Below are 27,916 nucleotides of genomic sequence, written 5' to 3' on the forward strand. Positions count from 1 at the left end.
AGGGCACACAACTTTTAGACATGCTTCAGACCAATCTGTCAAACAGGATTAGACACTGTGGTGTCAACAGATTGCCCACAGCCCACACTCTGCATAATCTGTTTAGCTGAGAGGAGTCATCTCTGTCCATTCAGGACAGCTTATTGTGTGCTCCTGGGAGGAATTTCACACTTCATTCACACTACTTGCTGGGCAGAGCTCAGGGTGGGGGAATCTGGAGAGTTAATTCAAATCAGCCTCCGGGTACTTCAGGCAGGAGCAAGGTAACTTTTTAAAAGTTGCTTTTCCTTAATATGTATTAAAACTCTGACTTCATTATTGAAATGAATTTGTAATAACTATTAAAAGACAGTTGTTTAATTATTTAACTAGCTTGTCCCATTCCCAGAGATACAATATGAGTATGTTATTCTGTACTCTGATATTCTACATAGGACAGCTTTGCCTGCCTGGGTGAAGATAGCCTTTTGGACCTTGTCAACATAAAGACATGTTAACATAAATTTTCTACATGTCACACTTTTACATACCATGCAACTTACCCTGTGGGCTGCAAAACCTACACCGGGGTGACTAATATTTAAAAGTAAGGTTTTTACCTGTCAAAAGGGGCATTTAAACAGGTTGCACTGCATCCTTTACACTCCAGCAATCAGGCTTCCATGGCAAAGCTAAAGCATGTGTTCCTTTTCACTCTAGTGGATACAATACATGCTGCAGTCCTCAACTGACATTTAACTTTTCATGCCATTGGCGTGGTTTGTACTTACAACACCACAACCAACATGTTTTATGGGTCAGAGCACATACACTGGGCACTGGACAGCAATGCCACTGGATGCGGAGTCTAAAAAATATGATTACAATTCAGTAAAAAACAGGGGTGACCATGCAAAAAGGGGCATTTTCTCCCAGATGTCAAATCTGTAGCAAATGGAAGACACTTGACTGGGTATTGAGCTCCAGAAACGAATGACCAGGCATGCCTTGTATGGAGCGCCAACATCTGCCATTCCAAATAGAATCACATTGATGCTTCTCATTCAAAATATTGTAGGTTCAAGGTCTGGCAAGTTGCACCTGTGGAGCATCCATTAAGTGTGCATTATTTTCTATAGTTTTAAGTGCAAACTAGAGGTGCAGAAATCTTCATTTCCAGGGGCGCATAAAGAAACTGGAGTTGTAAATATAACAAATCACCACAAACCTTTTACATTCTGGGTATTCTACATATTTACAATGCATTTTGCAATTGTAATAGCACTTACCAACTTATATCTACTTAAAGTAGGTGTACATGGAGTAATAAAAGTGGAAGATGCCCAAAACCATCATTTTTTGGGGGGCTGCAGAGAAGGGAGTAAGACGCACATGCCAGGAAAACAACAAAAATTGCAGTGATCCCTGCAGTGTGCCCGTGATCCTGTTATTGTTTCAAAATGTGGAAAACAGTTTTAATTATAGTGGCATGCCTCTGAAAGCATAAACATCTGTATTTTTGTTAATTTCAATAATTTCTTTTTAACCTAGACTATGATATATCTCTTTTATAAGAATATATATGTTATGATGATGAACTTAGGCAGTCATTTAGAGTTTAGTGGATGTGGAACACGCACAAAATAGAATCAGATGTCCTAACTAACGTAAAGTTTGTTCCCCTATTTACATGTGGGTGAAGTGTCATTGTTTAATTTAACAGATCCTCAACTGGCTCTGCTGTCGTAAACCTTAGATGGATTACGGTCAGTGTGTTGTGGCTTGAATCTCTGACGAATTATGTCAGAGATTAGAAGGTGAGGAGGAATGAGATTCTAGGGGAGGGGGTTTGGAAAAGCAAGAGAGAGGAAGGAGCCTGTCATTTATCTTGGTGGATGCTATTACCAATAAAGACCTTTTTGCTGTACTAAACAAGGATGGACTCACTTTAACAAGTGATGACGAGGGACTGAAGCATCTACCAGCCCAGTGAACCTCAGTGTGCAGTTGACTGCTGCCGGTTGTTGTGCTTATGAGGACTTCTACCATCAATCCGGTGAGGCGCAGCTTCAAAGAGAGAGCGCTGTGTTCACAGATATTGCTGTTCGGCACAAGATGTGAATTGGGCTAAAATATATATATATTTTTTTTTATTAATGACTTGCTGTCGAGGACAAGCGCACGTGCATTCAACAGAGCGCGTCATCTCTAGTATTAATCTTGCGCGTTGGTCGAGCGCGTTGGCTTGAGCTACAACATCTGAACTCTGAGGCCGGTGCGAGCACCAGAGCTTCTGCTGTCGGCGTGGCACCTCACACGTCAGCTGGTGTGACTACTTCCTAGTATCCTTGAATCCTTGCAAGAAGCTAGAGTGCTACTTTGTGTCCTGCTGTATTAACTTAGGAATGGCCATTTCCGGTTTACTATAAGGATTGATACATGATGCTAGAATGCTGCTCTTACTTTCAGCTTTACAAGCATTGGAACACTGGAAGTAATCAGTAGGTTAAGTCATTTCATTACTTTTAGTGACTACAGTATTTTTAACATATTTGTCTATTTTTTTAGATTAATTGATGGTGGAAATGTATTATTTTAACTTTTTATTTTAGTGTATTGTTTTACTAACTATTTCAATATGTCTCAAGTGGCTCCTCTCAATTTATCTCAACCACCACAATTTTTGAACGAGGTGAACCTGTATTACCTTGATAAAATTGATCAATCTGTTTGAGTCTTATTTGATTGGCATTGGTGGGGAAAAATTTTCACTTGCGAGAAAACAAGGAATTCTTTTACATAATTTGGGCATTGAAGAAAGGAATATTTATGACAGTCTTGACCTACTTACTATTGGCACTGCTGACGGTGAGCCCAGAGATGCGTATGAAATGTCAGTTATGATGCTTAAAAAACATTTTGGAACTCAAATAAATATTTTCATGGAAAGACACAATTTTTTCATGAGAACACAAGCCAAAGATGAAAGAGTTGGAAACTATATTGCATCTCTTAAAATATTGGCGCAAACTTGCGAATTTGCAGACTTAACTGACTCTCTCATCAGAGATCAACTTGTGCGGTGTACTAACAATCCGATGGTGCAAGAAAAGTTATTAGTGAAAAATCCTTGTTTACGCGAAGCTATTACCATTGTCGAAAGTCTGGAGCATGCTACCTTTTGGGCTAAGGAAATAAAGGACACTGTTTCAAATTGGCATGCCTTTTCTGCACCAGTAGTAGAATCTACATCCAACTCCACGGTGGCTAGAGTTTTAGCTCAAAAAAATATACAAGAGGGAGATATTGTACAAAAAATAGCAAGTCGCATAAGAGTGGGTAATGATTTGCCCAAAGACTCCAAAATTAGATGTTACAATTGTGGTAGTCCTGGGCATTTAGCAAATAACCCAAAGTGTTTTGCTAGGAATGTTATTTGCAGGAACTGTGGGAAGAAAGGACATTTAGCGAAGGTTTGCAAGAGTCATACAATAAACATGTTGGATGAAACATCGATGAGTCAACAGATGATATTGAATGTGAACTGCCCTGGTGACCAACGTACCTCTGGAGATGATGGTACCAAACTTGTAATGCCGAAATGTGACATTGAGGTGGACGGTAAAATTGTTCCTGTTCTTGCAGACTCGGGATCTCCTTTCACTTTGATTGGTGGTAAGAACTGGGAGACAAACTTTGGAGATGACAAAATTGAATTATCTCTACCTGACATTGACCCCATAGGTTATGGTGGACAGAAGATTGACTTATTTGGTTACTCTCTTATGACAATAAAATGTAAAGGGTGAGAAACAGTAGGAAAGATTTATGTGGCTAAACGAGTAGACAATTTGTTGGGTTGGAGACACCAAAGGGATTTAGGTATCATTCTCAATCCAATCTCACCTGAGCAAGTCCTCTCTGTATCACATGTAGGGAATGATACTGATATTGTGAATGAATGTCCTGAAGTGTTCAGTGATAAACTTGGGTTACTGGTTGATTTTAAACATAGGATTATTTTAAAATCTATTGCTAAACCAGTAGTACATAAAGTAAGGAAGGTACCACATTTGATGTTGAATCCACTGCAAGATGAACTTAATAGGTTATTGAGTTTGGGAGTTATAGAAGAAATTGAAGCCTTGGAATGGTTAGCTCCTATTGTTTTAGTTCCCAAGGATAATAGATCTAAAATAAGAATGTGTGTGGATTTGAGGGATCTCAACCAGTGTATATGGGTGGATCGCCAACTACTACCTAATATTAATGAAACTCTGACAATGCTATCAAAAGGCATGGTATTTAGTGTGATGGATTTGTCAGCAGCATATTATCAAATTTTACTCCATGAAAACTCAAGACACCTTACATCCTTTGTCACAACTTTGGGAGCATTCAGTATTTTTAGGATGCCATTTAGACTAGGTTCGGCTGCTGTATGTTTCCAAAGAGTGATGGATTTGGTTCTGTTTTTTCAAGATGATATGTGGGTCCATGGTGAGGGTGAAGATAAACATGACACAGCTCTAAGAGCAGTGTTGATGTTAAAGGAAAAGGGGTTAACTTTGAAGAAAGAAAAGTGTACATTCAGAGTTGGAACAATTTCTTACCTGGGTTACACTATCTCGGATGATGGCATTAAACCTAAACTAGCACTAGCCAAATCAATTATATCTATGCCTACACCTTCAGACAAAGATCAAGTACGATCATTCCTAGGACTTGCTGAACATTATTCGAAATTCATTAAGAATTTTGCGAGTGTGGTGCAACCTTTAAGGGTTATGTTAAAGAAGAGTATGAACTTTATGTTGTCTTCAGAATGTGAAGAAGCCTTTCATTTTGTAAAAACCAGGATTGGAGAAATGCCCACCTTGGGTCCCTTTGATACCAAAAGGAAAACCTTGCCCACTGATGCGAGCCTGAAGGGTCTTGGTGCAGTTCTCTCTCAGATTGTGGATGGTGAAGAAAGTAGCTTTTACGTCTCGTTCACTTAAGGAGTCAGAAGAACGTTATTCTGTAATAGAGCTTGAGGCCCTGGCATGCAATTGGGCTAAAAATCATTTCAGGTACTATCTATGGGGTTTACCATTTGCACATAGAAGTGATCACAGGCATTTGGTTCAGATGTTTGCTTGCTGAGGTATTGAAAACCTAACTCTGTGTATCAAACGCTTGGTAGAAAACTTGATGGGATCTAATTTTCATGTTGATTATTTGCCTGGGAAGGAAAATGTTACAGCTGGTTTTCTTTCTAGATTGCCTTTGGCGAATCACATTTCAGACGATCAAGTTCCGATATTGTGGGTTAAAGGATCAGCTATTGATAAAGAAGAAGGGCATTCAGAGAGTGAGAAGGACGCTGTTCGTAAGTTGGTCTCTGATTATGTGGTGGAAGGTTGGCCCAGTTTAAGTGGTTGTTCTGAAGGTGCTAAGGCATTTTGGAATGTCAAAGATGAGTTAAGTAGTGTGGAAGGCAATTTGTATAGGTGTGATAGACTAGTTCCACCAGCACGATTATATGAAAAGTTAATCAACTCGGCTCATGAGGGACACTTAGGTAGATACTTGACTAAGGCAAGTGTCAGAGAACATTACTGGTGGCCTGGTTTAAATAGACAGGTTGAAGCACTTGTAAACAATTGCATACAATGTGCAAGTAATGATAAGTCCCAAAGTGTGAGGACTGCTCCACTATCTCCTGTCTCCATTCCAGATGAACATTGGCACAAACTGGGACTGGATCTGATTGGACCGTTTGAGGCTTTACCTTTTAATGAAAGATTTGTCATTGGTTTGGTTGATTATACTTCTAAGTGGGTCACTTCCAGTTGTGTGAGTTCAATCACCACCAAGGTTGTTATATAGTTTCTAACCGATGTTTTTGCATGTGAGGATATTCCTAAGGTGATAACCACTGATAATGGTGTACAGTTCACTTCATTAAAGATGAAGAACTTCCTTAACAATTTAGCCATTTCTCATTTTCGCACTGCACTATATTCTCCCTAGTCTAATGGTCTGGTTGAAAAGATGGATCAGTTAGTAAGAGCTAGTGTACAGACTCCTCGTGTTAATAGACTACCTTTGAAAACGTTTCTCAGAGAAAAATTGTGGGCTCATAGAAATGCTCCAAATACTGTGACTGGTATGTCTCCTTTTGGAATCTTAAGAGGTAGAATGGCAGGTTCTAAATTAAATCCACTATGGTTGTTGCCTGGTGGAAAGTGTGGGGAGTCACCAGAGAATGTGGGGCTCATCGGTTATAAAATAATTGCGAACCAAGCCAAGTATAAAAAGGTATTTGATGACAGCCATAGTGCACACCAAAAAATTTGGCATGTAGGTGATTTGGTATATAAATATAGAAACCTATGTGGACACAAAAGGGTAAATCCAAATTTATGGCACCAAAGAAAATTGTACAGGTCAAAAAGAATGTTGTATTCTAGAAGGAAGTGATGTGTGGAGTATGTCACGCTTAGCTAAATGTGTAGATAAAGGATCGACTTGAGCGAACACGTGCAATGAACAAACTGTTTGTGAGCCTGATCCTTGTGGGAAGATTAGGAGGAGCATAAGAAAGAAGATACTTCCTAGACATTTGGGGAATTTCGTACATTAAGGGATTTGTGGTAGTAGTATAATGCATAATTGTGTATTCACTACTAAGCATAATTGCGTATTCACTACTAACTGTTTTAATAATCTTTAGAATTGTATTAATTCTATTTATATATAAACAAACTGTTTTAATAATCTTTAGAATTGTATTAATTCTAATTATATATAATCTATGTTATTTTTACTGTTATTCAGTTTATCTTGCTATATATTGTTGTTGTGTTTTTTTCTTTCTTTTCCTTCATTTTATCTTGTTTTTAAAATTTCATTTGTATAAGAAGTTAAGTTAATGTGATTTTTGTTAGTTGTTGGAAGGAGAGAGATGTGTTGTGGCTTAGATTTCTGACTGATGATGTCAGAGATTAGAAGGTGAGGAGCGATGAGATTCTGGGAGAGGGCGGTTGGAAAAACAGATGAGAGGAAGGAGCCTGTCATGTATCTTGGTGGATGGTGGTTGCAGTTGTCAAGGTGGCTGGAGACGAGGGCCTGTGTGATGGTTTTTCTGGAGTCAATGGGGATCCATCTGGAGCATGCAGAGATTGTAGAAGCATGAGGAGGCAACTGTGTTGAATTGGTGTTTCATTGTCAATTGGCTGTCAAGGATTATGCCGATGTTGCATGGCTGGTGTGTTGGGATGGGCGTGGGTCCGAGTTCTGCTGACCACCAGCTCTGGTCTCAGGTTGAGGAGTTGTTACCAAAGATCAGTACTTCTGTTTTTTTGGCGTTAAGGTTGGGGCAGCCATCTCTCATCCATTTGGTTACATCTCTCAAGGCCCTACAAAAGTAGATTTTAGCGTTGGTTGAGTCTTCAGTGAGGGAGAGGATGAGTTGGGTGTTGTCAGTGTAGGATATTGTGGTGAGGCTGTGGGATCTGACGATATCCACGAAGGGGGGTCATGTAGATGTTGAACAGGGTGGGGCTGAGGAAGGATCCCTGGGGTTTGCCACAGGTGTGGATGAGAAGGGAGGCAGTTGATGCTCTCCATTCGTCCGGGTAGAAAGGTGTGATCCATTTGAGGGCATTTTGCTGTATGCTAATGGCGTGGAGGCTGTTGCATGTTTGCATCACATGCCGACGCCACACAGTTAGTGAGTCTGGCTAGTCTGGCTCCTGTGTCGGTATTACATCCCTCAGGGGACTGCTCATGTCACCCTACCAAACAGGATGTAGTGAAGCTCGTTCTCCTCTCCAATGCCCATAGGTCTGCCCTCTGCACCAGGCCCTTGTACCTGCCAAAGAGCAACTATGCATTACCAATATGGAGATGGTTGAAATGTTCAGGAGGTGATAGACTGACCACCGGCTGAACAAATAATGCAAAGCCTGCCCTCTTTCTCTCCCCTGACAGAAAAACTGTGGCTACTGCAGGATGATCTCCCACAAACCAACAGACTTCCCAGCACAGGGAAAATCATTCACCAGTTGTGACAGAATAAACAACTCTGTGAGGATCTGTATACGTGAACGTCAGTCAGGGAGATGCAGAGGACTCAGGAGACAGTACACCCACCACTGCACAATGTGCATGGTGATGAATCCCATGTTGTTTTCATGCCTTTTACCTTCCTTGTTGTACCTGTGATATCTTCATGGTTTCCCCGGCAAACTTCCAGTTCCCTATTCACTGCCTTTTCCTGCATTGAGCAGGCAACCTCTTTACCTTGACTTGTCCTGAACTCAACTAGTGTCTCTGACAGATTGACCAGAAATCTCTAGATTTCTGACAAAATTGGGTCAGCTGTGTAGCATTATCCATAAGTGACTCCTTAGGTTAGGAAGATGAGTAAAATGTCATCTGCAAAGAGATATCATTTGTTGGTTTCTTTTGCAAGGTCAATCCCATGAACAACCATGCCTGCTCATAACATCCCAGCCAGTGGTTCTATCATTAGAGCGCACAAAACGGTTGACAAAAGGCACCCTTGTCTAGTCCTCCTTTTAAACCTAACTGTGCTTGAACTATTGCCATTGACCTGAACGTTTGCTGCAGGGGCATTTTATTTTGCTAATATTCATCTTGCAATTACTCTCCATAACGGAATCTAACCAATGCCTGTTCTAGAAAGCACCAACTGATGCAGTCAAACACCTTTTCTGCATCTAAAGTGAGCAGAAAGTCACTATCTTCTTCTTGGTGACCTTCTCTACAGGATGTGCTACACTACAGATATTGTGGATTTGCTGCCCTCTGATAAAGTTGGATAGGTCTGCATCGATTAACCCAGGCATAGACTTGTCAAGCCTGTTTGTTTGGGCCTTTATAAATATCTTGGCATTAAGATTTAACAGGGAGATCTGCGATATGTTGCACAGTCCATGTGGTTTACACTAGGTTTGAGTATCAACACCACATTAGCATCACACATTGAAGAGGTGACTCTCCCTGTTTCCCCAATGGAACTGAAAAGTTTTGTCAAGTTCTGGGCCAAACTTGCCCTCAGTTTCTAATAAAAAGCTGCCGTACAAACAGCTGGCCTCACCAACTTTCACCCTTTAAGAGTTTTCATTATTTTAATTGCTGCAATTACTTCCTCCCATTCAATGGATCTATCTGGGTATTCCTTATGTTCTTGTATTAGAGTATGGAGATTGTATTTCTGCAAGCAGTTTTGCCAGTCCTCCTAATCTTCTTGGCATTTAGTGTAGGGCTCCTGAAAGAATCGCCAGAATTCTGCTATTTACCCTTCCTCGTCTTTTATTGTGGCCCCAGTAAAGTCCTTGAGTTTGGCTATATATGGCCTATTGACTGGCTTTTAATTGAAGGGCTACGGGCCTCCTAGTTTTTTTACCTGTTGAATAGAATTCTTTCTGGGTTCTCAACAAGCTCCTTTTTTGCTCTATTGGTAGACATAACCGTGAGCTGCCCCCTTGGTGTGTTTATCTTGTGTGTTCTACCAGCCTTAGTTTGTTTTTTATTAAGATTCTCCAACAGTCTATGCTGTCTCATTATTTTATCATTCTCCAAAAGTCACTCTTGGCAATTTCATGCTTTCAGCGCAATCAGTGTGTCTCATAGGAATGCCTTCAGTCATCCCATTCAGTCACAGGGGATGTGTCATTGATGGCAGAAGCATCATTACAGCAATCAGTCTTCTTCCTCATCTCTTGTATATTGAGAGGATTTCTCAGGAGATATTCCTTGATTCTCCAGTGTTTTTGGTGTTGCCTACGGGGCACCGGCTCCAATTACAACAGAACACGGGTATGATAAGAGAGGTCAGTGTCCCCACTCTCTAATGTGTCTATTCTCCCCAGCATTATAACAGCCACTATGAGGTAGTCAATTCTAGTATAGGTTCTATGTGTTGCTGAGAAGTAAGAAAGACTATTCGCCTCCCTTGGAGGTGGTGTCATACATCCACTAGTTCCATTTCTTCAGTTGGAAGTTTAATTCTCTTGTTGGCCTCTGTATGCACCTGGCCATGAGTGTTGGAGCGATTTAGAACTTTATCCCGTATCAGATTAAAATTCATCACTACATCTTCCGTCAGCAAATGGCTCACCTCTTGTAACGGGAATCACAAGTCGGAATCTGCATTCTAGTTTGTCGCACATATGTTGAGTAAGGTCATGATTGTTTCATTACAGTCTAGTTGAAGTATTGTGTATCTACCAACCTTGTCCCATCTAGCTGTTAGTAGTTAGGTCCTCAATGTCCGTCTGATTAGCGTTGCCAAACCTGCTGTTCTAGTGGGATGCCTGTGAATGCCTCTTTTTGCATGTTCACCCCCTCATTTTAGACTGACGGTGCTGCTTTTTTCGACTCTGAGAGTGCACTGAGGCCTGCTAAGCAGACTTCAGTCCCAGTGTTCTGACCCTATAAATTGCATGTCGAATTGGATATACCCTATTGTCAAGGACGGTCTTACTAATAAATCCCTGGTATATGGTACCCAGAGTACCAAGGGCATGTAAGGCAGAGTGTCCATTCAGGGCTCCAGCACTGTTTGTGCCACCCTGTGTGTGAGAAGGTACAAAATGACCCTGGCCTTCCACTGCAGACTGGAAGGACAGTGTTTTCACTGCTAGCTTGACTTTTCTATTCACTCCAATGGCAAAGTCATCCTTAACACTATATGTAAGTCTCCACTAAGGAAGGCCTATAGAGCCCTATGGTGGGAAGACATATATATTATTGATATGTCTTAGCAGCAGAACTTCCAAATTGAATTTTGCTGCAGATAAAGTTAGTAGCCTCATTGGCGATCACAGTGTACCCAGTTGACATTCTAACCCAGCTAACACCTGAATGGGACTACCAAACTGGATCATGTAAGGTATCAAATTAATCGTGGCATTAAGCCCGAGCTGATGCCCGATCTAATTTAATCAAAGGTAAGCAACTTTTAGAAAGTTGCCACTCTGTATCCAGCTAGCCTCACAACGGATCTGGCACACAGACAGGTTTCTGACTGCCTGGTGAGACATGTGAATGACTCCCCAGTACAGGAACAAAGGCAGTTGTCGCAGAGAGAGGTGTCACCTCCTCCCACAGGATGGCCAAAAGTTGCACCCAAGTCTGCCTGACCCTGAAGTGCAATAAAAGTCCAGGTTTGTTGCACCCAAGGCACACTAGCCCCACCTAAGGATTGCACTCCAACTGTGGTGCAGACGGACCAGTAGCCCAGCATCGGCTGATCTACTATTGCAATGTAGAAGACTTCGAAGAACCCTGATCTCTCTGACCAGGTTTGCCCCACTTCACACATGGAACAAAGAACACCCACAAAGACACCCCTGTGAACCACACCACAACTGGTGTATCCTTTGAGCACCTTTTGCCTGCATCCCTCAGGATCAGTACCACTCCATTGCTGTCTATGGTGGTTGTCCTGCAAATTTTGGATTTTGATTAAAAAATGCTCTGGTGGCCAGGTAATTGTCAAAAGTGTTCACTCTGGCCCCCTAAACCTCTGTCCTACTGGAATTGGTTGTCCAACCCTGGCCGGAGTAGTCGAACGAACTGTTTCAACATTTTCCAAAGTTTTTGTTGGCAAATGCTTGTTTTCATTTAACCTGTTGGGTGTGTGCCTTGGACGAGATGACCTCGTCCAAGGCACAGGAACTGGGGGGAGCGCTAGCGCTCCCCCCCTGTGCTCCCCACCCACCCCCCCAAGGCAGGGATGGAAGGGGAAGCCCTTCCCCTTCCACCCCCGACCCCCACACACCCCCTTGTGACATCAGCGCGCGAGCGCGCGCTGATTTGTCACAGGCCATCCCCATCGCGCTGGAAGCTCAGCTTCCAGCACGATCGAAAGAGAAATGCTTAGCATTTCTCTTTCGATCACGTGGTGGAGGCCCGGAGATGCTTCAAAGGGTAGGAAATGTATTTCCTTCCCTTTGAAGTCTCTCCCAGCGTTTCAAAAGCCGGATTGCTTGCAATCCGGCTTTTGAAACGCCCACTAGACGCCAGGGATTTTTTTTTTTTTTTAAACTGGCATAAGGGAGCGACCCCTTGGGCAAGGGTCGCTCCCAATGGGGGGCATTTTTTAGGAAGGCCTTTTCTGCCCCTCCTGGGGGCAGAAACCTCTAGGCACCAGGGACCATTTTTGTTTTTTTGTTTTTTTTAGGTGGGGAGCGACCCCTTAGGCAAGGGTCGCTCCCCTAGGGGGCAAATTATATTTAGGCCATTTCTGCCCCCCTTGGGGGCAGATTGGCCTATTTTGATGAGGCCAATCTGCCCCCAAGGGGGGCAGAAACCACTAGACACCAGGGAGTTTTTTTTTGTTTTCGTGAATTTCACGCAAGGGGAGTGACCCCTTAGGCAAGGGTCGCTCCCCTGAGGGGGGGGGGATTATTTTAGGCCATTTCTGCCCCCCTGGGGGTAGATCAGCCTATTTTGATTAGGCCGATCTGCCCCCAAGGGGGGGAGAAACCACTTGGCACCGGGGTTTTTTTTTGTTTTTTTTTACAGATGTGGAGCGACCCCTTGGACAAGGGTCGCTCCCCTGGAGGGGCAAATTGTATTTAGACCATTTCTGCCTCCCTTGGGGGCAGATTGGCCGATTTTAGGTCAATCTGCCCCCAAGGGGGCAGAAACCACTAGGCACCGGGGATTTTTTTTTTGGCGCCAATGTCATGCAGGGGGAGTGACCCCGTAGGCAAGGGTCGCTCCCGGGGGGGGAGTTGGTGGGGCGGGGGAGCAAATTTATTTTAGGCCATTTCTGCCCCCCCTGGGGGCAGATCGGCCTATTGTTATTAGGCCGATCTGCCCCCAGGGGGGGCAGAAACCTCTAGGCACCAGGGCAAATTTTTTTTTTGTGGTTTTTTTTTTGTTTGTTTGTTTTTTTAGAGATGGGGAGTGACCCATTGGGCAAGGGTCGCTCCCCCGGGGTGCAAATTGTATTTAGACCATTTCTGCCCCCCTTGGGGGCAGATTGGCCGATTTTAGGTCAATCTGCCCCCAAGGGGGCAAAAACCACTAGGCCCCAGGGATTTTTGGCGCCAATGTCACGCGGGGGAGTGATCCCGTAGGCAAGGGCCGCTCCCGGGGGGGGGGGTCAAATTTATTTTAGGCCATTTCTGCCCCCCCTGGGGCCGGCTGAGCTAGAGGCCAAAATCCACAGGTAGGCACTGTTTTCTATGAAAAAATGTGATGTGTCCACGTTGTGTTTTGGGCCATTTCCTTTCGTGGGCGCTAGGCCTACCCATACAAGTGAGGTACCATTTATATCGGGAGACTTGGGGGAACGCTGGGTGGAAGGAAATTTGTGGCTCCTCTCTGATTCCAGAACTTTCTGTCACTAAAATGTGAGGAAAATGTGTTTTTTTTGCCAAATTTTGAGGTTTGCAAAGGATTCTGGGTAACAGAACCTGGTCAGAGGCCACAAGTCACCCCATCTTGGATTGCCCTAGGTCTCTAGTTTTAAAAAATGCACAGGTTTGGTAGGTTTCCCTAGGTGCCGGCTGAGCTAGAGGCCAAAATCTACAGGTAGGCACTTTGCAAAAAACACCTCTGTTTTCTTTAAAAAAATGTGATGTGTCCACGTTGCGTTTTGGGGCATTTCCTGTCGCGGGCGCTAGGCCTACCCACACAAGTGAGGTATCAATTTTATCGGGAGACTTGGGGGAACGCTGGGTGGATGGAAATTTGTGGTTCCTCTCTGATTCCAGAACTTTCTGTCACCAAAATGTGAGGAAAATGTGTTTTTTTAGCCAACTTTTGAGGTTTGCAAAGGATTCTGGGTAACAGAACCTGGTCAGAGCCCCACAAGTCACCCCATCTTGGATTCCCCTAGGTCTCTAGTTATCAAAAATGCGCTGGTTTGCTAGGTTTCCCCAGGTGCCGGCTGAGCTAGAGGCCAAAATCCACAGGTAGGCACTGTTTTCTTTGAAAAAATGTGATGTGTCCACGTTGTGTTTTGGTCCATTTCCTTTCGTGGACGCTAGGCCTACCCACACAAGTGAGGTACCATTTTTATCGGGAGACTTGGGGGAAGGCTGGGTGGAAGGAAATTTGTGGCTCCTCTCTGATTCCAGAACTTTCTGTCACCAAAATGTGAGGAAAATGTGTTTTTTAGCCAAATTTTGAGGTTTGCAAAGGATTCTGGGTAACAGAACCTGGTCAGAGCCCCACAAGTCACCCCGTCTTGTATTCCCCTAGGTCTCTAGTTTTCAAAAATGCACAGGTTTGGTAGGTTTCCCTAGGTGCCGGCTGAGCTAGAGGCCAAAATCTACAGGGAGGCACTTTGCAAAAAACACCTCTGTTTTCTTTAAAAAAATGTGATGTGTCCACGTTGCGTTTTGGGGCATTTTCTGTCGCGGGCGCTAGGCCTACCCACACAAGTGAGGTATCAAGTTTATCGGGAGACTTGGGGGAACGCTGGGTGGAAGGAAATTTGTGGCTCCTCTCTGATTCCAGAACTTTCTGTCACCAAAATGTGAGGAAAAAGTGTTTTTTTGGCCACATTTTGATGTTTGCAAAGGATTCTGGGTAACAGAACCTGGTCAGAGCCCCAAAAGTCACCCCATCTTGGATTCCCCTGGGTTTCTAGTTATCAAAAATGCGCTGGTTTGCTAGGTTTCCCCAGGTGCCGGCTGAGCTAGAGGCCAAAATCCACAGGTAGGCACTGTTTTCTATGAAAAAATGTGATGTGTCCACGTTGTGTTTTGGGCCATTTCCTTTTGTGGGCGCTAGGCCTACCCACACAAGTGAGGTACCATTTTTATCGGGAGACTTGGGGGAACGCTGGGTGGAAGGAAATTTGTGGCTCCTCTCTGATTCCAGAACTTTCTGTCACCAAAATGTGAGGAAAATGTGTTTTTTTAGCCAAATTTTGAGGTTTGCAAAGGATTCTGGGTAACAGAACCTGGTCAGAGCCCTACAAGTCACCCCATATTGGATTCCCCTATGTCTCTAGTTTTCAAAAATGCACAGGTTTGGTAGGTTTTCCTAGGTGCCGGCTGAGCTAGAGGCCAAAATCTACAGGTAGGCACTTTGCAAAAAATACCTCTGTTTTCTTTCAATAAATGTGATGTGTCCACGTTGCGTTTTGGGGCGTTTCCTGTCACGGGCGCTAGTCCTACCCACACAAGTGAGGTATCATTTTTATCGGGAGACGTGGGGGAACATAGAATAGCAAAACAAGTGTTATTGCCCCCTGTCTTTCTCTACATTTTTTCCTTCCAAATATAAGAGAGTGTGTAAAAAAGACATCTTTTTGAGAAATGCCCTGTAATTCACATGCTAGTATGGTCAGCCCGGAATTCAGAGATGTGCAAATAACCACTGCTCCTCAACACCTTATCTTGTGCCCATTTTGGAAATACAAAGGTTTTCTTGATAGCTACTTTTCCCTCTTTATATTTCAGCAAATGAATTGCTGTATACCCATAATAGAATGAAAACGCACTGCAGGGGGCAGCTCATGTATTGGCTCTGGATACCTCGGGTTCTTGATGAACCTACAAGCCCTATATATCCCCCTAACCAGAGGAGTCCAGCAGACGTAACGGTATATTGCTTTCGAAAATCTGACATTGCAGGAAAAAGTTACAGAGTAAAACGTAGAGAAAATTTGCTTTTTTTTCACCTCAATTTCAATATTTTTCTTTTTCAGTTGTTATTTTCTGTAGGAAACCCTCGTAGGATCTACACAAATGACCCCTTGCTGAATTCAGAATTTTGTCCATTTTCAGAAATGTTTAGGTTTCTGGGATCCAGCATTGGTTTCACGCCCATTTCTGTCACTGACTGGAAGGAGGCTGAAAGCACTAAAAATTGTAAAAATGGAGTATGTCCCAGTAAAATGCCAAATTTGTGTTGAAAAATTGGGTTTTCTGATTCAAGTCTGCCTGTTCCTGAAAGCTGGGAAGCTGGTGATTTTAGCATCGCAAACCCTTTGTTGATGCCATTTTCAGGGAAAATACCACAAGCCTTCTTCTGCAGCCACTTTTTCCCATTTTATTTTTTTAAAAACGAAATTTTCACGGTATTTTGGCTAATTTCTTGGCCTCCTTCAGGGGAACCCACAAAGTCTGGGTACCTCTAGAATCCTTAGGATGTTGGAAAAAAAGGACGCAAATTCGGCTTGGCTGGCTTATGTGGACAAATAGTTATGAGGGCCTAAGCGCGAACTGCCCCAAATAGCCAAAAAAAGGCCTGGCACAGGAGGGGGAAAAAGGCCTGGCAGCGAAGGGGTTAAACGTAATAACATCTTTAACAGTCTGTATCTCTGGAACCCTCCAGTGGATTGTGTACATCAAGTTCTCTAGAAATTCATAAAAATATAATTATTTTTATCAATTGGTGTCTCCTTTCTACTGTGTGTCATTGCTTTCTTATTTCGTTGTTTGGTGCTGTTAAATGCTTTGCACATTGTTTCTTCTCTAAGCATTACTGCTCACAGTCACAGCTACCCAGGGTTGAGCTTAAGGTGAAGTTAACGTACCTGACTTGACCCAAGACCAGTATTTATGAGTGTACTTCATGATAAGCCCTCACAGTTATGTCATATACTGTAGTACATGCAAATCCTCACAGCCTAGATCTGTGCAGAGTAGTGTTTGTATCTCAATCTGTGTTGATCGGTCAGTAGGAGATGCGTCTTCTGTAACATAACAATGTCAGCCTTAATTCTATTGAAATATTGCTGAGATCTTTGCCTTTTGCTGTGGTAATTTGATCCTTCACATTTATTGTTAGAAGATTCACCATCTTCACTTGTGTTGTAACATGGTAACTCTTATAGTTGTCTCTAAATGTGCCCTTTTTTGTGTGCCTATGTTTGCGTTCCCTTATAGTTAAAGAACCCCGTCCCCCCTGGACACCACTTTTTTAGGTTTGCACTTCAAATACATATCACATTGGTTCAACGGAAAACCATCTATCTGTCAGCATACTTGGACGAGACCAGGTCTGAAGTTTTACCTTTCAGTATTTTTTACTAATATGTAATACAACTCGAGAATAAACTCTCCTAGTAAGATATATCAATCTTACATTTTATACCAACATAGAAATCTTAGATCTCCCTCCCTATTAATTAATTCTCATGTATGAGTGCACCTCCAAATATGTGAGTTCAGCATTTCTGCTGTACAAAAAAACCTCTTTTGTTTGATTAAATAGACTTAACATTTGCTCCATGTATAATGTGGGACCTATTTATGAGGCTATTTCCATCGCTCATGCATCACGCAACATGGTGCAAGAGTGACGTAAACCTTAAGACAGATCTTTGAAGCCATGCAAAGTCACTTTGTTTGGTTCTGAGTGGCTCCAAAAATCTGGAGTAATGCAATGCAGCTCAAATCACTGTGTTGCATTACTCTGCCCTAAGATGTTCCATGGTTGTTGCATGGGTGTTCCTATGCATCTCTCATGGACTTTGACACATTCCCAGATGAACAAAAACTTGTAAACCTGAGGATGTGCCAAAATCTTACACCTTCCCAGGGGAGGCGTAACAAGAAGAAACATCTCTATTTCTCTTTGTTTCTTCCTCTTTCTATGTGTGCTGCATTTTGCAGCACACATAGAAAGTGTAATATGACTCAGAGTATTGTTTTGTGCAGGAAAGTGTCTCTTCCTGCATAAAAACAATCCTGCGTGCATTGCAGGCACCCTTGCACCATCGTTTAAAGGTGCCTGGGTTGGCGCTAGGGAGCCCATTGTGCTCCAGCACATGAGAAAGGACAGGAATGCGCTGTATTGCCTTAAATACAGTGCATTCCTGCTTTTTTCCTGTCATGCAGTGGAGTCCAGCAAGGTGACTTGCTGCGCTGCACTGCGTGACTTCCTCATAAATGAGGCCCTAAGAATCGAGCCCAAACATAGGCTACACATGATCACTGACTTGTCTCTTAGTTTACTAATAGCATTGCCACCAGGGCAGGGGCAGAAGTGTTTCTCAGTTTTAATTTAAACACTCACTTTTCATAAATATATTACTAAGACATGTTGTGATAGCGCACTGTCATTTACAGACAGTAAATTTCCAAGAAAAGGCCAAAAACCTTCCCACTAACTTGCAGCTACAATGATAAAACTATATAGTGCATTAACAATAATCTATGACAATTGGGTTTCAGAAAAAATATTAATCATTTACAAATCACCAATTAGAGTATTCTGATTTGTTTGCATTCCATTAAAATATTTTTTCACCACTCAGAGGTACAAAAATTAGCTTTCGCAACTACTGAAATATAGTTTCAAATGTTTGCACAGTTGACTTATTAGCTATCAAAATGTGTTAGGAAAAATCTGACACCCTACAGCCTTTAATTTACACTCTTTGTACAGCAGGTTAGACAGTTCACTTTACAAAATCCTGGAACTCTGCAGTCAGAGAGGGAAACGTAATTGTAAGAGGACTAACTGACTTTGGACCTCCTTCTCTGACAGAACAAATGTGTCAATAAAAAAAGATGTGAAGACAACTTTATTTCTCCTTCACTTTCTGACTGAACAGAACACATGTTCTTTGTCAACTCACCAGAAAAGATAACTAGGTCCTAAAAATAGCTTAAACTGATAAAATATGACTTAATAGCGAGTAGATTTTTCGAGGCCTGTCACGGATGCTATTTAGGAATGCACCCCAGACTCGACTTGAATAAAGACATGGGTTTGGCCCTCATGGGCAACTTTAAATTTGACAGGTTTTATGATGTGGTTTGTTTTCAAAGTGTGGCCCTTTTCTTTGATCTGTTGAAATCACCCCCGTTTTGGTGAGTGGAACTGCTTTAATCTGTAAATATCAGGATTTTTGAAGTAGCCATTTTTGCCTCTCTTTTTCTGGATGACGCCCTCAGAAGCCACTCCTTTTCTGAGCATGCCCCATAACAGTGATAAGCCTTGTGGATAGGGGCCCGTATAAGTATGTTTTGATAAAAAAATCTATATATAAAAAACTCTGCATATTATATTGAAATGCCATATTTTATACCAGCTGTGTGACCCTCAACAGTTTGCCAGATTGCAGATTCTATTTGGATTTCTGGGAGATCGTTGAGTTTACTACACAGTCTCTGAAGTTACTGTCAGCTTCGATGTGTTTTATTTGCCAGTCTAGAAACTTCTAGTTTCCACACTGTTGCTGATAAACCTTGAAGTATCAATCCTACTGTGTTCTTCCACTTATCCAGTGCCATTCGGGTATCCTCAATCAATGTGACTTTTTTTGACAATGTATTTTGATGTACTATGGAGCTCACACAGGGCCCCCAGGATCCTAGAGGTCCCTTTGTGGGACCCACTACTCACCGCTGCTCCAGATAGTCCTTCGGAGTTTTATTCCCCCATCTGATCTTGTGGATGGCAAGGGTCCAAAACAATAGGATGTAGTTTCTCTTGTTTTTGCCCTTTACTACTTTTAGGGGCATTACTGCAGTATACTTTCCTCCAATCATTTACCAACTGTGCACTCCATGCCATATGACCACAATAGGTCATCACGTGGATGTCAGACACTCTGTGTCCCGCTGGTCACATAGAAAGCAGATCCTGTGATCTTTCATCTGTGCCATCTTCTCTACAAGCCCATCCACTGAGAAGAGGACAAAGTAGGGCATTCCAGTTTACTGTGTGCTTGATCTCATTGCGGAGGCCATCTCAACTTTCAGAGTTCTTTGCTCGAGAACTCAGCCAGTGCCCAAGCAGCCATATATCAGACAGCATCTTAAATCACTCAACAGTCAAGAGGGTGGTGATCTGCTGTTAAAATATACGCCAATAGCACCATGTTTCACCTCCCTTGTTAGTTCACTGATTCCAGATCTGCTCACTCACTGGCAACCAGCATTAGACGAGTACACCTCCTTCTGCCTCGTCACAGGACTCCAGAAGATGGGCCCAGTCCAGAGTTCCAAAGGAATACTTCTTGTAGACCTTGTGGATGAATATTTCCTGTTCACCTAAACTCTGTGCTCATCTTCCCTTTAACTTCATGTCACTCCGTATCCTACAGTACCTTCCTGGTGAGAGGTGTAGTATAATACAGTCATCAAAGATTTTTTCCCCTTGTTCATATGGACCTTTGCTGGTTGTTGCGAAGCACTGTAAGAGAGTAAGCATTAACAGTACATTTCTGACTTGTAAAGCCAATGTGACTCCACATTATTAAGGGCCAGGAATCGATAACTGTGATTAAGGGATTTATTTCAGATTATTAATCAATCCTTTGTATAGACATGGCAGGAATAAGTTTAAAAGATACAGCAGTACAGCTTGCAAGCTGAAATATCTAAATAGGTTCAGCCATAACAAAATAAGGTACAGAATAGTAACAGCGACAGCAATACTAAAATTAAGTATAAGGAACAGTCGTTCCATAAAGAAACTCCCTTTCTCTCTCTCAAACATATGGTAACTATAAGAACATCTATCAGAGCTCTAACTAGGGAGTTAGAAGATCTCAGCATAACAAAGACTCCTGTGAATGTTGTTGGGAAAAGATATTTGGGCTTGATTTAGATCTCGGCGGACGAGTTACTTATCACAACAGTGACAGATATCCTGTCCACCTAAATATAAATCCCCACGGGATTTACAATTCGGCAGACAGGATATCCATCACCGTTGTGACAGCGAAACCCGTCCACCAAGATCTAAATCAGGCTTTAAGTGTTTAGCATGAAGCTTCACACTTGCAAACATAAAGAGAAGCAGAGAGGTCTGCACCCGACAAAGTCTAAAAAGAATCTGCCTAACTACTAACTATGCGATCACCAGTTAAAACAGCTGGAGTTTCCCCAACGTTCGTATCTTTTCCCACACCATCAGGAACCAATCAGGTATTATTCACGATGAGCATTTTCAACATCCCTTAGGTTTCCCATCGCATCGAAACTGAAACAGGAACTGCAACCTTGAACATCCTCTTTCCATGGTACATGATGAACGGGAGGCTTTTTCACACCATTTAGAGGGTCATTCTGACCCTGGCGGCCGGTGGCCGCCAGGGCCACCGACCACGGGAGCACCGCCGACAGGCTGGCGGTGCTCCAATGAGCATTCTGACCGCGGCGGTTCAGCCGCGGTCAGAAGCGGAAAGTCAGCGGTCTCCCGCTGACTTTCCGCTGCTCATTGGAATCCTCCATGGCTGCGGAGCGCGCTCCGCAGCCATGAGGATTCTGACCCCCCTACCGCCATCCAGTTCATGGCGGGAAAGCCGCCATGAACAGGATGGCGGTAGGGGGGTCGCGGGGCCCCTGGGGGCCCCTGCCGTGCCCATGCCAATGGCATGGGCACGGCAGGGGCCCCCGTAAGAGGGCCCCAAAATGTATTTTACTGTCTGCCTTGCAGACAGTGAAATACGCGACGGGTGCAGTAGCACCCGTCGCACCTTCCCACTCCGCCGGCTCGATTACGAGCCGGCATCCTCGTGGGAAGGTCGTTTTCCCCTGGGCTGGCGGGCGGTTTAACTGGAACCGCCCGCCAGCCCAGGGGAAAACTCGTAATACCCGCCGCGGTCTTTTGACCGCGGCGTGGTAATTTGGAGGGCGGGATCCTGGCGGGCGGCATCCGCCGCCCGCCAGGGTCATAATGAGGCCCTTAGTCTCCACACTCCTTGCCATGTTCTTCTCTTCAGGCCTCACTATCAACAGTAATACAAACAATACTGCTTTCTCTAACTAACGAATGTCATGATAATGCTCCTGCAAAGCAAGAAAGAACACTGGCATAGCTAAAGGCATTTCAGGATGAGGCCTACAATTAAGCTAAGTCAATTTAGCATTTAACCTGTATTCGAATACATGATTATGCATACACGTATAACTTCCAAAATAGATGCAAACGTGAATAAAACATCAGTATTACATGTTTATCCAAATATAAGTGCACTCGTGTATACATTTCTAACCTCTTCAATTATTACATTTCATTATTACCTTTAAAGGCTTCACACACGTTAAAAAGATTAAGGCACACAGCGAGTATAATTTCAAATACAAGTCTATGATTGCACAATTTTGATGCGTGAAGGATGGAGTCTAAATTGCTCTACTCCACTGGCATGGAAGAACTTCAAATCGTGGACCTCTGTAGCATTATCAGAGTTGCAGATTATGCCTTGTGGCAGTTAATCTGTTATTGTGTGCATTATAGCTTCAAACCAGTTCATACCTAAGACACACAATTCCAGCCTCTATTGTGGCTAAAACCGTTTCTGTGGTTGACTCTCCTTAATAGAACTACCATCCAGAAGAAGAAGTCAACATCTAGCATGAGATTGCAAACCATTGGAGGGAAAATCAACTCAGGGCTCCTTGGTATGCACTGAGAGCTGTATACATACGTTCCAGTAAGAAACATAAATATATCATAAATAAGAAACAGAGTGGTCTGTATTCAGTGATACTAAGTCTGGTATATTTATGTGAAAGGACTACAGTCACAGGTAAGATGCATAAAAAATGGCTTTGAAAAATTAAAAGATATTACAAAATACATTCTTGTTAGGAAATGTGTTAATGGATATCCTTAAAATAGAATCAGCATTTTTCTTCAGGAGATTTGTTTCCACTTCTTGAAAACTGATTCTTACAAGTTGTTTTTCTTGTTTCCATTTTTAGCTAAACAGAAGCAAAAAGTGGTGAGTTCCACCTTCAGGTATCTTTCTGTAACTGTTGGCATTTTGCCGATGTTTTATCCTAATTTTGGCACTGTTGTCCTTTCTTCTTTCAGGCGGAACACGTTCCTCCCTATGATGTTGTGCCGTCCATGCGGCCTGTGGTACTGGTTGGTCCATCACTTAAAGGCTATGAGGTATGAAGCATACTTATTGGCTTTAGCATCTCAGTGTGAAAAAATCATTCAAGTCTAGGCCAGGAAGGAAACCATTCAGTGCTAAGTGCAAATACAGCCAGACCCCTGGGGCACACTGTTTTATTTCCGCTTTACAAACAGAAATATGTTGGTGCATGCTACCTGTTTACTGGCTCTAGTGTATGCATGTTTTCAATTCTCATGCTCATACCTGACTTCATTTTTAATATACATGACAATATATTTTTCCCATTAAAAATAATATCAAATTGACTCACGTCTTCAAACTTTAATGGATGTATGTAAATATTTGGTAGCATTGCTATTTCGCGGCCTCATTTTATGTGCCGTGCAAAAGCCGCTTAGGGAAATTGTTAGAGCATGGCATCACATCAGTTTTTCCACCCAATTACGCGTTCTTACCTGTGTAATGGGACATAACATGTTGGAAAAGTCTCTGCTACTGGTTTTAGTGCACAGTACTCTGCTTGATGCACTGTTTTGGCCTTGCAGCCTCCCATTACAAACGTCTCCGAATAATCCCCATTATTTTCCACTACCAGAACTACCATTACGCAGGATCCCATTAATTCCAAGAAGGATAAGCAAGGGAGTAGCCAGGAAATAAAAATACTCCCTACTGCGAACCAAAGCTCTTATGCACCAGGCAAGTGAAGAAAGTCACCGCAACCCTCCCTAGAAGAGACTGCTTGTCCCTTTCTATCTAAGAATCTATTTGTCCTTTCATCCTTCGATCTACCCGCTGATATCCACCATTTCAACTGTACATTCAGTCACCTTTTCAGTCTTTTACCCAACATTCAGTCTGTCACCACTCAGTCCGTCCATCTATCCGCCCCCCATCTGTATCCAAGCCTATGCAGCCATCTTCAAACCTATCCATCAAACATATCTATCCATCCATCCTTTCACTCATCATCCACCCTTTCTTATCCATCCACCTTTCATCCATCCATTCATCCAGCCATTTATCCATCCATTGTTTCAATAATCCATCCTTTCGCTCACCGTTCAACCTTTCACTTATCCGTCCATCCACCCTTTCACTCCCTCCATCATTCTTTTCACTCATCCATCCAGCCTTTCACTCAACCATTCAGCCTTTCACTTATCTAGCTAGCCTTTGACCCATCCATCCACTCATTCATCTATCCAGTTACCCTTTCACTCATCCATCGTCCACCCTCATCCCTCCATCCATTCACCCTTTCACTCATCCATCGTCCATCCTTTTATCTAGCCACCCAACTACCCTCCCTTTCACTCATCTATCCTTTCTTTCACTCATCTATTCTTACAACCATCCATTCACTCTTTCACTCCGTCCATTCATCTGTCCTTCCATCCATCCATCCATCCATCAACTCATTGATCCATTTACCCTTTCACTCATCCATCCATCCTTTCACTCACTCACCGTTTCACTCACCCTTACATCCTTTCTCTCATCCTCCATCCATCCACGCTTTCACACATCCATTCATCCTTCCATGCATCCATCCTCCCTTTCAATCATCCATCCTTACATCCATCCTTTCATTCATTCATTCACCCTTTCACACATCCTTCCACCACCCAAACTCTCATCCTTCTATCAACCCTTTCACTCATTCATACATCCATTCATCCGTTCCCTCATCTATCCGTCCACCTTTCATCCAGCCACCATGCTATCCTCCCTTTCACTCATCCATCCATTCTTTCTGCCATGCATCCTTGTATCCATCCTTTTACTCACCCATCCATCCATCCACCCTTTAACTCACCCATCCATCCATCCTTTCACTCATCCTTCCATCCTTTCACTCGTTCCATTCATCTAGCCTTTCAATCCATCCATCAATCAATCCATCTACTTATCGATCCAACATTTACCCTTTCACTCATCCATCAATCCTTTCCCTCACTGAGTCAATCAATGAGCTGGACTTGTAAAACGCAACTAATCAGCCATGAGGGTGCCCAGGCGCTGAGAATCTTCTTTGGAGGCTCAGTCGTACAGCCAGGTCTTCAGTTCTTTCCTGAATTCCAGCAGGGAGGTAGAGGTCCGGAGATGGAGAGGGAGGTCGTTCCAGGCACTAGCTGCGAGGTAGGAGAAGGAGCCACCTCTGCTTTGGCTACGAAATATGCAAGGGGTGTGAGCGAGGAGAAAGGAGGCAGAGTGCAGGTGTCTGGAAGGTTAGTGAAAGTTCAAGTGGTGGTTGATGTATGCTGGTCCTTGGTTTTGCAGGGCTTTGTAGGGGTGGATCAGCATCTTGAAGTGGCATATCTTGTGAATGGGGAGCCAATGGAGCTTTCTGAGGTGGGGGCTGATGTGTGTCTGCTTAGGGAGGTCGAGGATGAGTCTGGCCGCAGAGTTTTGTGTGTTCTGTAGTCTCTTAAGGAGATGCAAGGTTGGCGTAGTCCAGCTGGCTGATGACTAGGGCTTGAGTGATGGTGCATCTAGTGTTGATCAGGAGGCATTTGAGGGTCCTGTGGAGCATGCGGAGGGTGAGGAAGCAGTCCGAGGATACTGTGTTGAGCTGGTTTTTCATGGTGAGCTTGTTGACCCAGATGATGCTGAGGTTGCGCCGCAGTCTGACTGTGTGTGTCAGGGACCTAGTTCTGAGGACCACCACAAGTCATTCCAGGGTGAGATGTTGTTTCCAAAGATCAGTACTTCCGTTTTATATGTGTTGAGTTTCAGGCAGTTGTCTTTCATCCAGCGATGTTCGTCATTCAGCTGTGGAAGTTGGCTCTCATGACAGAGGGCTCCTCTGATAGCGAGAGGATGAGCTGGGTGTCGTCGACTTAGGAAATTATATTGAGTCCATGGAGTCTGATAATTTTGGCCAGGGTGGTCATATAACTGTTGAACAAGGTAGGGCTGATGGATAAGCCTTGGAGGATGCTGCAGATAATGCTCTTGCATTCGGAGGTGGAGGGGGGAGATTAATTCTCTGGGTTCTCCTGGTGAGGAAGAAGGTGCTATATCAATGGTGAAGGATGCGTTGCGGATAGTGGTCAGTTCTTTACTGATCGACTTGCTCCCAAGGTTTAAGATGTGATGGGGGCAGGGGTCTGTTGATACTCCTGAGGGGACGGAGTTCATGATGTTGGTGATGCTTTGAGTGGTGAGCAGGTTCCAGGTGGTGAGCAGGTGGCTGGGGTTGGCCTCTATGGGAGCGGTGAGGTTGAGGATATTGGTGGCATTGAGTTGGGGCATGAAGCTTTTGTAGATGCCTAGAGATCTTGTCATAGAAGAAGTCCATCCATCCTTCCTCTCATCCTCCATCCATCCATCCTTTCACTTATTCATCCATCCATTCACCCCTTCACTCAACCATCCTTCTATCCATCTTTCCTCCATTTCACTCAACCATCCTTACATCCACCCTTTTACTCATTCATTCATGTATCTATCCATCCACCTGTTCAGTCACCCATGAATTCACCACTGTAAATCCATCCATCCATCCACTCACTCACCCTCCCACCCTTTCACGTTATAAGCCTTTTTCTGCCAAGTTGCAGACAGAAGAGGCCCATCAAGAACCCCACCCCCTGTGTATCTGACGATATAGGGTTGACGGTGCCTCTGGGTATAAGTAACATACATTACAAGTTTTGGAGAATAACATGTGGAAATTGGATTTACCATGCTGTGTCCCTCTTGTTTTAACCCAACATTTCACCTGGAGGCTCCGCCTGCTTACAACAGGTGAAATCAATCTGTGGACAAAACAAAATGGAGCTGCAGTTTTTCCAGCAAAATTAATAATACAACACATCTTCTTTCAGTGGTCACGCCTTTTAAGTATTTGCTGCAAAACTGTGGAATTAATTCACATTATCCTTGCAAAATCGTCTTGTTATGCTTCAGACAGCAACTACCTCCTTCATTATAAGGAGGAATTGTAAGGTTCCTATAGTATGCAACGTGCCTGAAACTGTCACTTTGAACTGAAAACAATCTTTTCTAGGAGTCAGCAGCCATGCTGCCCTGACAAACCTTTTAAAAGATGAGAACGCATCTACAAGCAAACCTCTCTGGGTATAAATGATGTAAATTATAACAATAATAACAGTGAGATGAAAAAGGAGAATAAAAAGAATACTCTTCTTTAAGCCTTATTGCTTCTTATGTTAGGCAGCACAATGATGCTGAATATTCTCAAATATAAACGTTTACAGTTTTCCGAAGCTTTTTTGCAAACTAATGCTTGAAGGTGACAGCAGAAATCCTGTAACAAAATAACCACAGGAGCAGCCCTTATACCTTGGGTGGTCAAGGGAACTCTTATATATAACACCAATGCCCACCAAGGTATCATTGTCGAAAATAACTAAAATAGCTGTGTGTCTGTTAGACCTGTGAATTTAGGGTAGTATTCCCCCAAACGTTTTGCCTTACACCTCCATTTTTGTTGATCTCGTTTTCATTGTCTTTAGGACTCTGTACACTTTACCACTACCAAGTGCTAATGTGTGTGCTCTCTCCTCTAAACAGGTAAAATTGGCTTACATCCAATTGGAATGTTTAATTTACTTGTAGGCCCTAGTACAATAGTACTACATATATATATGGCCTGTAAATGAAATGCTACTAGTGGGCCTGCGGCATTTATTGTGCCACCCACTTAAGTAGCCTTTTAAACATGCCTCAGACCTGCCATTGCAGCCTGTGTGTGTGTAGTTTACATTGACATTTCAACCTGGAAGAATAAACCTTTTGCCGGGGCTAAACCTTCCTTTTTAATACAGACTCGCCCCTACTGTATTCCCTAAACAGCTCATAAGGCAGGGTGCAGTGTATTTAAAAGTTTGGACATGTTCTTTTACATGTCCTGGTCATAAAAAACTCTTGTTTCACTACTGCAAGGCCAGCCTCTCCCATAAGATAATATCGGGTTAACTTATTGAATTTAATAAATGATAACTTTCAGTTGGGAGAAGGTCGGAATTTTGAGTTTGGTGTCTAATGAACTGTAATGTAAAGCCCTCTTTAATGGTAAAGTTGGATGTGAAGTCACAGTTCTAAAAATGCCATTTGTACAAAGTGCCTGAAGCCTGTATCCTGGGTCACATGACTAGG

General features: G+C 43.1%; 1 protein-coding gene across 1 annotated transcript in view; it reads left to right on the forward strand.

The window, feature by feature from the left end:
• CACNB4 (calcium voltage-gated channel auxiliary subunit beta 4) overlaps positions 1-27,916 on the forward strand; it is a 613,027-nt gene that overhangs the window by 417,511 nt on the left and 167,600 nt on the right. Inside the window, exons 6-7 of the mRNA XM_069225181.1 lie at positions 22,629-22,648; positions 22,741-22,821. Coding sequence (XP_069081282.1) covers positions 22,629-22,648; positions 22,741-22,821 — 101 coding nt within the window. The remainder of the gene's footprint in view (positions 1-22,628; positions 22,649-22,740; positions 22,822-27,916) is intronic.

The sequence above is a fragment of the Pleurodeles waltl genome, chromosome 3_1, assembly GCF_031143425.1.
Source record: "Pleurodeles waltl isolate 20211129_DDA chromosome 3_1, aPleWal1.hap1.20221129, whole genome shotgun sequence".
Taxonomy (NCBI): domain Eukaryota; kingdom Metazoa; phylum Chordata; class Amphibia; order Caudata; family Salamandridae; genus Pleurodeles; species Pleurodeles waltl.